This window comes from Melitaea cinxia, chromosome 23 (genome assembly GCF_905220565.1).
Source record: "Melitaea cinxia chromosome 23, ilMelCinx1.1, whole genome shotgun sequence".
Taxonomy (NCBI): domain Eukaryota; kingdom Metazoa; phylum Arthropoda; class Insecta; order Lepidoptera; family Nymphalidae; genus Melitaea; species Melitaea cinxia.
Window position 1 is genome coordinate 8,197,183 of NC_059416.1, and position 13,418 is coordinate 8,210,600.

Below are 13,418 nucleotides of genomic sequence, written 5' to 3' on the forward strand. Positions count from 1 at the left end.
AACTTTTTAACGTGTACGTCCACGTGTTCTAAGATGTGATATGAAGAAAAAAACCATTTACTCTTTACTTTTATAGAGTTCAACAAGTTCAAAGAGTACAAAGTTTAAAGTATAATTACTTACAATTTTACCATAATTATTATTACTACTGTCAAATTCGTAATAAAAATAATGTAAATAAGAAGGTTAATGTTTAAAACTCGTCAACCAAGAAATTAAATACACGCAGTTTTCTTGATAATGATTTCCTCACTTAGATGGGGAGTAATAAAAACATGAAGAGTGATGATTACCTTTAAAGATTATTGATAAGTTACCGAACAGTGTCGGACTCTGTCTCAGTCGAGGCGCAGTAAATATATGGTTTTTTTTTTTTTATGTCACTAGGTCGGCAAACAAGCGTACGGCTCACCTGATGGTAAGCGATTACCGTAGCTTATAGACACCTGCAACACCAGAAGCATCGCAAGCGCGTTGCCGACCCAATCCCCAATCCCCAATCCCCCCAGGAGCTCTAGTCACCTTACTCACCAACAGGAACACAATACTGCTTGAAAACAGTATTATTTTGCTGTGATCTTCTGTAAGGTCGAGGTACTACCCCAGTCGGGCTGCTCCATATTTTGAGCAGGAAATTCCTCCTGTGCCCTACCTCAGTTAAAATGTGTAGTAGTATATAACATAGTACCGAGCTGTGCTGTGTTCCCGGTGTATAAGTACGTAATTTTAATGGCTTTTTCTGGCTCAACGCAATTAGTAGAGATAAAATACTTTAATCTACATTTTCTGGGTGTAGAGTAGCACGTGAATTATTTAATTACACTATAGTTACCTTAAAAATACCGATATAGTATAAAGAAATAATTATTAAATAAACATCGCTATCACCACCACCACCGCTGGGCCTCTTTACTCATATAGGAAAAGGATCAGAGCTTAATTCACTACGCTGCTCCAATGCGGGTTGGCGGATTAAATAAACATAATAGGCCTTAAACAACCGCCCTGGTCTAGTGGTAATAGATATCTTCTTACAACTAATGAGTTTAAGGAAAACTCGGCCAAGTGCGAGTCAGACTCGCGCACCGAGGGTTCCGTACAAACAAAATTATTAAAAATATTTTTATTAAATGATGTAACAAAAAATTTATGCTTTTCGCAATTTTCCTTTATCTGTGCTATAAGACGTTGCTTTGTACCAAATTTCTGAGTTTCAAGATTCTGAGTTCACGGAACGTGCCCTGTAGGTTTTGATTCCCTTGCGAGTGTCGAAAATTTGCAGTATAAACGGATGTATCTTCTGATTACGTTGGTTTAGAAGTTTGATGTTTTCACAGCTCTAAAGGACAGAGGATTTGAGCATTTGATATAAATTTCAGCTTAATACCTCCACGCGTTCCTGAGAAAAAGGGTCTTGACAGAGAGACGGACAACAAAGTGATCCTATAAGGGTTTCGTTTTGTCTTTTTGAGGTATGGAACTTAAAAAAGCTTAGTCTAATCGTAAGATTTAATAGAGGTTATGGTACGACACAGACATTTATATAGACATAATTATAATAACATTGAATTAAATCTCGGTTTAGTGTCTATGAGATTGAAAACAGGTTCTACTAGGTGTATTTTTTTAATAAGAGGAGCAAACCAAAGCGGGAGGTACCGTCTGATGTTAAATGGCTACCGTCACCTATGGAGATAAAGTTTGACAATTAGCTTTTTATGAATAAAAGCTGTGTGGCTACGGTAGTAAATTATATAGTCACCCCCTCTCTTCCCGTTGGTGTCGTAAGAGGCGACTAAGAGATAGCACAGTTCCATTACCACCTTGGAACCTAAAAAGCTGACGATGGTGGGATAACCATTCAACTGCTGACTTTGAAATACACAGGCCGAAGACGGGCAGCAGCGTCTTCGGTGCGACAAAGCCAGCCCTGCGGTCACCAACCCGCCTGCCCAGCGTGGTGACTATGGGCAACACAAATGAGTTCACGCCATTTTTGGCGCGAACCTGTGGAGGCCTATGTCCAGCAGTAGACTGCGATAGGCTGAAATGATGATGATGATGATGAATAAAAGTGAAGTATTTTATGATTTAAAACAACCAACCAAAGCATGTATATAATTTTATATTATAATTAAAAACAATATTAAATTAAACATTATTAAATGGTAACCATCTAATTCACTTGTTTATTTCGCTACATTAAAAGTAATAATAAATTATTAAATAAATAACTTAAAATTATTTTACATTACTAGTTTAAGACTGAATGAAATATAAAATAAAAATAAAAATGAAATTAGTTAAATCTGAAAAAATAGCGGTGGAAATAACAGCTTTTAAACAAAACGAAAAATAAACAACACAAAAAAAGAACAAAGAGCACACATTAAAATAAATGTCAATTAAAATTCGACAGTAAAATTTCACCCAACAGGGTCAAAGTTTCAATTGCTTGATAAAAATCTACCTAAATCTGATGGCATCTGCGAAAACGTCGACTTTATTACTAATACTTAATATCCCCCCTTTTGCAAGCCCATAACCGCCGCGAACAACGCAAAGAAGAATCCAGCAAGACCTGTCGCTCCCACTAAGAGGATCAAACCGCCTATCATCACTGGTATCAAAGCGAAATATTTTAGCTTGTACGCGAGAAGTAAGGGCAACATGTATTTTGAGTATTTCTTCGCTTTCTTAATTCTATGCTTTATCTTATGCTTGATCTTGTTTTTCGATTCGTAGTCACCTTCTTTTTGAAGTGCTATATCGTCTTCTTCTTCGTATTCTCCATCTTCATCTTCACTGGATTCATCATCTTCAGCTCCTAAGATATCTGTAAAATATATAAACTTGTATAAATAAAGTGATATATTAAAATTTGATCTATACTTTAAAAGTGTTTTCAAATTATATAAATGTTCACATTGTTCGAAAAAAATAAATAAAGCTGTTTGAAAAATAACGACGTCATTATTTTTATTTTTAATAAAGGTAACAATTACGGTTTTTCAGTTCACGAATAATAACAAGTTATAAATAATTGAAAGTTATAATCGAATCCATTTATATAATCAAATAAAATTAAAATAAAATTACAATCGGTTATGACCGTTAGTCGATTTCTAGGTCTAGATATAATTGTTAACGCAATATTTTATAGAAAGTCAACTTGCGTTTTATTTATCGTTTATCTAATTGTCATCAATTAAGCGTAGGTGATACAGACACGCATAACTACTAACTATCTTAAAATAAGACTTATTACTTTAATTATGATCAACAACTTAATCTAAATAATCAAGTTATTTTGTTAACACCGTTGTAAATAATGTTGAAAAGTATTTGTTTAAAAATTATTTCACTTTTATTTAATTATAATTATCAATCGTTTAAACACATTCACGTTACTATGAAGTAAAAAGAATTTAAAAAGCGTATACACATAACTTCATTTAAGTATACAATTCCTGTAAATAATTAATATATAATTGGATTTCAAGAATAAATAACGTGCAAACGCCTGGTTGGTAGCTAAAAAACTCGTTAACCAAAAACTCAATTAGTGCATACAGTTCACGCCTGTTTCGTGCATGTTAATGTAAATATTGCTACAGTTCATTAAATCGATAAACGTATAAATCAATTTTCCAAATGAAATGAGGAACCAAAATTGACAGCAGTAGCAGACGTAAGCGGTATAAATAATAAAGTTCGTTGCATCGTCGCGTGACTATACAATAAGATCACGCGATCCAATCCAATGTAAGTCATAATAGATATTTACATTTTACTGTCCACAAGCGGAAAAGATTACAAGTTAGAATCGATGAAATTTAAGGTTTCTGCGGTTCAGGGAACAGCGTTCGACGGTGAAGTTATAATGGTCTGTAATGACAGAGATGCGACAAGCCTTTTCAATACCTAACGAAAATTGCCTTACTTAAAATTGGTTTTGTCTTTCACTTTTCTTAAGTAGATTTGATTATAATATGTATAATCGAAATGACGTTTGTAATGTAGATTTTAATTTTTATTTGAGATAATCTATACAAATAAATTAAATTGGGGTGTCTATTTGTAAAATTAAAATAACCGCTTTTCACTAAATGCATATGAATGTATATGATACATATACCAAAATAACATTTTTTATAATTTTTGTCTGTCTGTTTTTTCCGACTAATCTCTGAAACGGTTGAACCGATTTTGACGGGATATTCACTGGCAGATAGCTGATGTAATAAGGAGTACCTTAGGCTACTTTTTTTTGGAAATTTATTTATTTTATAACTCTTAGAACTGAACAATAACGTTTTTGTTAAATTCCCCGCGGACAAAGTCGCTTGCACAGCTAGTAGGAAATAAAACAATTATGTTAGTTAGTATTGACAAAGATTAAAACAAAATGTAGAAATAAGAATTTTTCATATACAACTCACATGACAACGATCTCCTTGACGCTTCATGTTCCGAGTTCTCATCAGAATTTTCTACAATCGGTTCTATATTTACATCCAATGATCTCTTCTCAAAACCCTGGCCCCTTAACAAAGGTATCGCTTTCGGTTCGAACGGTTCACTCCTTGAGGGATTGTACGCGGAACGCTGTGTTTCGTCAATACTTTTCTCTTTGGGAATTGCGAAGTAATTACCAGGGAGAAGTATCTCAGTTTTGTATTTATTATCCGGTGTATAATATACACTCTTTTCCTGCGGTGGCTTTTCGATCGCCTTCAAAGGTATCGCACGGGGTCGAAACACGTATGGTTTAAAATTCTGTGATGCTCTTGATGTTCTAGCGATAACTGGGTCACTGTTGTAACTCGAAGGTATGACGATCGAAGCACTGGTTACATTCAAAACAGCTGAACCATCACTATTCGAAGCACTGGACATTGACCAAAGTTTCGTTAGTTTATTGTCATATTCCTGATCAGCTATCACTGCAACAGCATAACACAGTACTGCTAACGTTTGACACTTTAACCTCATATGGTACTTCATGGTGACTTTGTAATTATCACCGGTTTAATTAGCGACGCGTCACTGATTACACGAACGTCCTCACGTCACTTTCTTTTATCGTTACGTTTATTTGTTCTACCTAATATTTAACCCCACCTCGGTCCACCATTTTGTATCAAGCGATCGCGCAAAACTGAATCACTATCGTTCGAAGACGTTATATTTATACATGTGTAAGTATAAACTTGCGTTTTTCCAGACTATTCACGGTCGGACGGGCTCGCGGAACCTACCTTGTCTTGGTAGTAATTCTGTTAGGGTGAAATAGAGGTGACCAAACTGCAAGACAGCCGTCGTCAGTGCGTACGCGCCGCTACTTCCGCTAATGGCAGAGTCATCCTATAGTTCCAATTTTCTTAGATCCCACTATCTAATTTTTCATGTCGTTACGATTTTGTCATTATTTCGAAGTAATTTTCATGTCAGCGATAAATCTTTGGAACGAATGGTATCATTTGCCAAAAAGCATAAGAACGGAGACATCTCAAAGAAATATTTCTTTAGCAAAATTACAGATGATCTTTCTGTTGTAAGTTGGGTATTATTTTTGGATTTAGACTATCTTCCGAAATATTATTATATTTATTAATAAATTATCAAAATTAAGTTCTTATTTATGTAAAACTGAAAGAATTTTAAAGTTTTTCCAGTATCAATAAAAGGAATTTTTTTTCTTCTGATATGTGTCAATTAAAGGTTTGTAGGCTATGAAATATTGCACTCATACTCATATAATTTAAACATTCACTGACTAAGTCATGACAACCAGTATAGTTTATGCGTCTTACCTTATGTAAAAGAGAATTAAACTAACAGCGTTGAACTAATTTTACAAAACTGTAGCTATTTTTTTCTTAAAAACGTTAAGAGCTTATGATTAAGCTATAACTTGAGAACGACATTACAGATTCTAATACTTCGCAGAAGGTTTTTACGAAATAAAAGTTAAGAAAATTGCGCATAAAATTGGAAAATTATAATGAAAATTAACGACTATTTACACTTCGCGCGTGTGATGGCAATTTTTGCGTTTAGCATTTAAGGCAGGTTACCGTCGATCCCCAGGGGAGTAGGATCTTCTACTGGACGCGTCCCTCGGGTGGCGGATGGGGGCATGTCACATGCTTGCTGTGCTTGCGAGTGGTTGGGGTCCTAGTTTCGGACCCGGTCCGGTTTTCCGGTTGGCCAGTGGGGTTGCGGAAGCATGCCATAGAGTACGCGCGATCCCGCCATATAGGCGCACCGCGGAACACACGTGGCGGTTTTTGATCAGTATGAGTTTGACACCCCACTAGTATCATACCGGACGGTGTACATGAGGATTTTCCCCACGTAAAAAAAGGTCACCGTCTGCCTCCGGATCCGGTCCGGATTACTGTCCGCAAGCGGAAACAATGATGAGAATGAACAGCACGTCGACGCAGAGACGAATGAGGGATACCTGATAATTTAATAGTTGCGGATTAGATCTAGTATAGCCTGAGTATGTTTGATGTATGGCTCTTTATAGCTCATATGGTGAATAATATAATAGGTAATTAACTTTCTTATAATTAACAGCATTATCTATAATTGTATATAGTAGAGAAAAAAATGTTAATGACTATAGGTACTACAACACATTATTAAAATACCTTATATATTAGGCAACTAAAAGCTTAGTTCATGTTCATCGTTCACAAAACTACCAAATACTTAAATTAAGAGTCTCATTGTTATATTGTCACTAAGCTGTCAATTGAAACATGGAAATTCATTTTAATGTAAAGGATAACGTAAATGAAACAAAATTCTATTTAACCTTTAATTTTGAAAAATATTCATTTTAAAAGATTTTTTTTATCAGATAAATATGCGAAAATGTGTTGTGATGATAAATATATACATTTGGCTTTTTTTGATATCTTTTTAACCGACTTCCAAAAAAGGAGGAGGTTCTCAATTCGACTGTATTTTTTTTATGTATGTTATCAGAATATCAGAACTTTTGACCGTGTGGACCGATTTCGACAAATTTTTTTTTAATCGAAAGGTAGTGTGTGCCAATTGGTCTCATTTAAATTTATTTGAGATCTAACAACTACCTTTCGAGTTATATCTAATAATGCGTTTTTACTTGACGCTTTTTTCGTCGACCTAGGTTGTATTATATCGCATAACTTTCTACTAGATGTACCGATTTTGATAATTCTTTTTCTGTTGGAAAGGGAATATCCTTAGTTTGGTATCATGATACCGAAACTATGACCTAATGATGGGATCCCAGAGAAATCGAGGGAAACTTTCGAAAATCCGCAATAACTTTTTACTGGGTGTACCGATTTTGATAATTTTTAATTTATTCGAAAGCTGATATTTATAGTGTGGTCACATATAAGTTTTATCGAGATCTGATAACTACTTTTTGAGTAATTTTTGATAACGCGTAGTTGTTTGACTATTTTTTCGTCGATCTACGTTGTATTACTTGTCGATGTAATTGAAGTTGGTTTTTTTTCGTTTGCGAGCAAACACAATTATTTAGTTACACTACTGATATAATTTCGAGCCAGAAACATCTCGCTCAAAACATGGACTAGCTAGAAAATCCATTTAGTCATAATAAAATATTAAAAAGTTATTATTATTTTTTTTTTTTTCAAAAATACAAAAACACAAACTTAACACTTATTCATAAGCCTGCCGCGAAAAATCACAAGAGATCATCTTATTATATTAGCACGCGATATAACATAGCAATTGATACAAGACAGTTACGACTTTAAAAATTGGTAATTATTTAATTTTTCATAGGTAAGATAGTGTTTGAGAGATGTTTTACCAAACAGACGAGACATGAGTATGGAGTGGGGGGGGGGTTAAGCTTGAACATTGCCCATGTAGGAAGAGACGTTTGTCCGTTAGTGGGACAAGTTATGTTTTAAACATTTTTGAATATCATATCCAAAATCGGTCACACGGTCCGACACGGTCAGTCGGAGACGCGGGTTCGAACCCCGCTGGAGCGGTCAATTTTTGATATGATATTCAAAAATGTTTAGAAGTTATTTTTTATACTACTAAGTCACGAACAAGCGAACGGTCCACCTGATAGTAAGCGGATATCGTAGCTTATGGACGCCTGCAACGCCAGGATTACAAGTTCGTTGCGACCTTTTTCCCAACCCTTCCCAAGAGCTCTGCTAACCTTACTCGCCACAAGAACAACACTACTTGAGAGTAGCGTTATTTGATCTTCCGAAAGGTTGGTACTTCCGATGAGGTACTTCCCCAGACGGGCTGCTGAAAATTTTGAGCAATATAATTTTTGCTTTTCCCCACTTCAATGAAATTTGTCAGTATAAATAATAGTCATGTTTTTTTTTCTTTTTTTTTATAATTAGATAGGCTTGCGTTTGACCACTATTCACCTGATGTTAAGTGAGAATGTGGTCTAGGATTGAGCACGCTTACCTAGAAGTAGCCTATTCACTCGCGACTTAAATATCCCCAGATTGTAGCTATCCGGAAACACAGACGCTGGTAGAGGGTTCCATTTTTTAGCCGTACGCATCAAGAATGTACTAGCAAATCGCTTAGTGCTTAGCATAGTGGGTATGTCAACTATATAAGGTCGGCGTTACGCTGTGCGTCTGGTTATTCGAAGGTGGAAGGGGCAGGGGGGATTAAGTCGTGGAGTTCCTGCGCACACTCTCCGAAGTGTACCCGATAAAAAACCAACAGAGCGGCCACACTACGCCGATGATCCAAGCTTTGCAGCTTTGCAGCGACCAGAGTATCATCATGATATTCATAATTTCTTAGGATTACTACCTGATTGAGATTGCGCTAAAGATATTGGCGAGTGCATTTTATAAGATTCTTTAAAACCATGCACGTACCAGGAAATTAAAAACAAATTGAAAAACTATTCGACATTTTAAAAGTCCACTAAAAAGTAAACTGAAATAGTCTCATTACGTTTAATACACACGCTAAGGCTAACGAAACGTATTGTTTGTTTTTTACGAATAATACCGTCCCGCTATTAATATTATTAAATATTGCATGACATATATACTGTCTTCCTATAAAAGATAATTATTTGAACGCAACTAATGTGTATTTAAGGCATCTTCATTCCACACATTCAAAACTTTGATATCTTTACGCACTCACACACGAAACCTAAGCTTGTTATTGGTGGTTTTGTCCTTAATAAATGATGTGTGATAGCCGTAATGATGTTGTGTCTAATCAACAAGTGTGGAAGTGAGTTTGTTTCCGTCCTGTCGCGTGATTCACGGCCGACTAAATTACGCACTGTTCCGCAAATCTTCAGACTTACTTATCACATACGCGTATTAATTGCTGATAAGTTTAGCGATTATTAGAATTTTAAACAAGACTAACTTTAGCACACGAACAAATTATAATGAAATATTAATACGAATTAGAATTTACCCTGCGGTCACTAACCCGCCTACGTGGTGATTATGGGCAAAACACATGAGTTCGCGCATTTTTGGCGCGAACTTGTGGAGACCTATGTCCAGCTGTGGACTGCAATAGGCTGGAATGATGATGATGATGATGATTAGAATTTAAATTCGTAGGGTTTTTCTACATTTGTTATGATTATGGCTGCAAAGTTTGTAAAATATAGAAAAAATCGTGTGGTGTCGTGGGACACCAGATAGGAGCGAAGTTCCTTATTATAAAATATTAATTTCAAGTTCAATTCGAGTTATAACGAAAATAATTATTTGGGTATACATTTTTATTATGATTTTTTATCGGTAAAAAAAAAATACTTTTCAAAATTATCTGAACAACTTTATTTTATATACAATGATTTATAAAAATATGTAATAATCTTCGAATGATATAATAATAGTGAACTGCAATAATATTAACAGTCATCACGTAGACTATACATAAGACATTGTGTAGCCATCGTACATAGACTATACATAAAAATCTTACGCTTTTTTAACATTACGGACGGTTTCTCGCCGGTTATGGTACCCTCACCCGCTCCCTACTCGCAGCGTCTTCGGTGCGACAAAGCCAGCCCTGCGGTCACCAACCCGCCTGCACAGCGTGGTGACTACGGGTAACACACATGGGTTCACGCATTTTTGGCGCGAACTTGTGGAGGCCATGTCCAGCAGTGGACTGAATAGGCTGGAATGATGATGATAATATATATATATATATATATATATGTATGTTTTTACATTTTTTGTCTAACATAACAAAGATAGTTCATAAATAACATACTAAATACCCTGATAGCAATCGCTAATCATAGTAGGGAATATATCCGCCAACCCGCATTGGAGCAGCGTGGTGGATTAAGCTCCGTCTACTACATTGGGGGAAAGAGGCCTATGCCCAGCAGTAGAATATTACATGTTGAAGCGTAGTCTAAATACTAGGCTAACCTAACAAACTTTCTTCTATTTTACGAATTTTCAGGCGCGTGATCCTTAAATAATTTGTAGATTTTCTGAAATTGCCATATTTTATAATCCAATTTACAATTTTCTTAATCTTCCTAAGCGTAATATTCTTTTACTAAGTATTATGATCTTCCTGCCCTTATCCCACTTATATAGGGTCGGCACAACATATTTTCCTCTTCTATTCCTCTCTATTACCCATTAAAAACTTAAAAAATAATAATAATCGAATTGGTCAAGTTGTTCTCGAATTTGTGCTTAACAACACATTTAGTGATTAATTTTTATTAAATAGGTAGATTATTTTTTAATTATTTATTTATACTTTATTGCAACACTTACAATAAGAACATTAAAAACCCGTCTATAAAGTAAACACACGGTGCTGGATTATTTTTTGTTGGAGCGTCAGTGTAAAAAGTCTTACATTGGCGCTTCAACAAGCGTGACATAAGTCAATAATTATTGTTTTTTTTTTCACTTACAATGTACAATATGGTTTTCGTTAAACCCGTCTTGTAATGACACAAAACCAATTAATTCAAAAATGTTAAATATAAAGAGTATTTTTGTTCTTGAAATCTCGCTTTGCATCTATTGCAACAGAAAGGTATTGTATATATTATAACTAGCACGAAAAGGAACGATAAACTTCGAACATTAATATAACTAAGGTAGAGAGCAGCAGGAAATGTTCTGCTCAAAATCAGGAGCATCCTGACTGGGAAAGTACCAAGTAAGTAGTAGTAAGGTCACTCGAGCTCTTTGGTTTGGGGGTAGGGTCGGCAAGCTGTTTGCAATGCTCTAGTATTGCAGGCGTACTCTACTTTAATCGCTTACCATCAGGTGAGCGTACGCTCATTTTTGTTGTATCATACACTGTTTATTTTTAAAGATAAGCAAATGATTACCCACCTAAAATATTTTATTATTTAAAGCTACAATATAATATAACGCGTAGATATCTCGTTTTGTTTAACCACAACAGCCTTTCGCAGTCCACTACTGGATATGTCCAGGGCCTCCACAAGTTCACGCCATTTTTGGCGTGAACTCATGTGTTTTGCCCATAGGCACCACGCTGGGCAGGTGGGTTAGTGACTGCAGGGCTGGCTTTGTCGCACCGAAGACGCTGCTGCCCGTCTTTGGCCTGTGTATTTCAAAGCCAGCAGTTGGATGGTTATCCCGCCATCGGTCGGCTTTTTAAGTTCCAAGGTAAAAGTGGAACTGTGTTATCCCTTAATCGCCTCTTACGACACCCACTGGAAGAGAGGGAGTAGGCTATATTCTTTGATGCCGTAACCACACAGCAGTTTTTTTTTTAATAAAATAAGCAAAATATGCTACGTATGTATAAATACGAAATATATAGAAACGTAGATATCGAATTGTCAAATTTTTTCCTACAAAACTAATACCGCAGGAAGCCATTGCGACGATTAAAAAAAAAAGTATGTCGAGTTATCAAGTTCTTCACGCCAGACATGGATATAGCTATACCCTGCGCGCGTTGTTACGCTTGTTCTGTTTTTAGTTGGTCGTACCAACTCAGAAACATTTGTGGGCTCATGCACAACACTTTGCTGAAGATAATGACATGATGAAATGTATAGTTTACGATTCTATAAACGACATACAGACAAACATTTATTTTTATACATATAGATTATTCAGTTTTGTAGAACATAGAACAAAATATCTTGCAAGAAATCTTGAGCAGTCTCAATGTTGAAGTACCTTAACCTTACAGAAAATTAAAAGTAATTAATAAGTGATGTTGTCTTCCTGTGGTAAGTATTCAAAGTTCCTAGTGATGCGCTGTTTTGCCAGGAGTGAGGTCAGCAACGCGCTTGTGATGATCGAGATGTCACTGAAATTTATAATCATATAAAAATATACGGTACCCGCTACCATCAGGTGGATCGATCGATTTACTCTCAACTTAGTGTTGCTAAAACGTAATCTCAATACTTAGGAAGAAGCTGTGAAAAAATTATTAATGTTTCTCTCTTTCTTAACATTTTTTTTCGAAGGAATATGTCGTTATACTCAGTGGTGGTCAAAATTCGTTGACTGATTACTTATTAAGACGGAAGAAGCAGATAATAAATAATCTAATACATATTTTTAGTAATTAATAGCTGTACCCTCCGCGCGTTGCTACGCTTTATTATTTTTTTGGTCGTACCAACTTAAAAACTTTTGTGGGCTCATTCACAACACTTTGCTGAAGATTATGACATGATCAAATGCATAGGTTACGATTCTGTAAAGGACATAAAGACAAACACTCATATATAAATTACATCTTTCTCGTTTGTTTCCTAAGATCTGCAAGCTAGCAATAAAATGAATAAAATCAACGGCAGCGTAGTCGAAAAAATAGTCAATTAAATACGCATTATTAGGATTAAACTCAAAAAGCACTCGTCAGCTCTCAGTCATGTAATATTGTGTTCTTGTGGTGAGAAAGGTAGTGGGAGTTGCTGAGGAGGTCAGTGATGAGGAGGGTCGGGGTAGAGTAGATAACTCGCTTGCATTGCTTCTGGTGTTGCCGGCATCTATAGACTACGGTAAGCACTTACGATCAGGGGAGCCGTACGTTTACTTGAAACCCTAATAGTATAAAAAAAAAAAATATTTTATTTTAATTATAATATAATACATAAATCAGCAGTAGGTATGTACATATAATATTGGCAAAAATCATCATTACAGCCTAAACAGTCCACTGCTGGACATAGGCCTCCACAAGTTTACGCCAAAAATAACGTGAACTCACGTGTTTTGCCCATAGTCACCACGCTGGGCAGGCGGGTTGGTGACCGCAGTACTGGCTTTGTCGCACCGGCCAAAATACTAACACCTATTTTGTGAAAATTTCATATATTCCTATAATAGATCGAAAGATCTTGGATCACCCTTGTGAAGGATTGTCGGAAAGAT

At 35.7% G+C, this 13,418-nt stretch overlaps 1 protein-coding gene across 1 annotated transcript; it reads right to left on the reverse strand.

Moving 5' to 3' along the window:
- Positions 1 to 2,516: 2,516 nt before the first annotated feature.
- Positions 2,517 to 5,007, reverse strand: LOC123665007. Its single transcript, XM_045599369.1, has 2 exons — positions 4,443 to 5,007; positions 2,517 to 2,836 (listed from the first exon to the last, which is right to left on the reverse strand). Exons 1-2 carry the CDS (start codon positions 5,005 to 5,007, stop codon positions 2,517 to 2,519), a joined length of 885 nt encoding a protein of 294 aa, XP_045455325.1.
- Positions 5,008 to 13,418: the final 8,411 nt, after the last annotated feature.

Bases quoted from the DNA above. Each gene is read 5' to 3' on its own strand.
- LOC123665007 (XM_045599369.1), bottom strand. From the start codon at position 5,007: ATGAAGTACCATATGAGGTTAAAGTGTCAAACGTTAGCAGTACTGTGT. The intron at 2,837-4,442 runs GTGAGTTGTATA...TATATTTTACAG, and splicing joins GTCAAGGAGATCGTTGTCAT to ATATCTTAGGAGCTGAAGAT.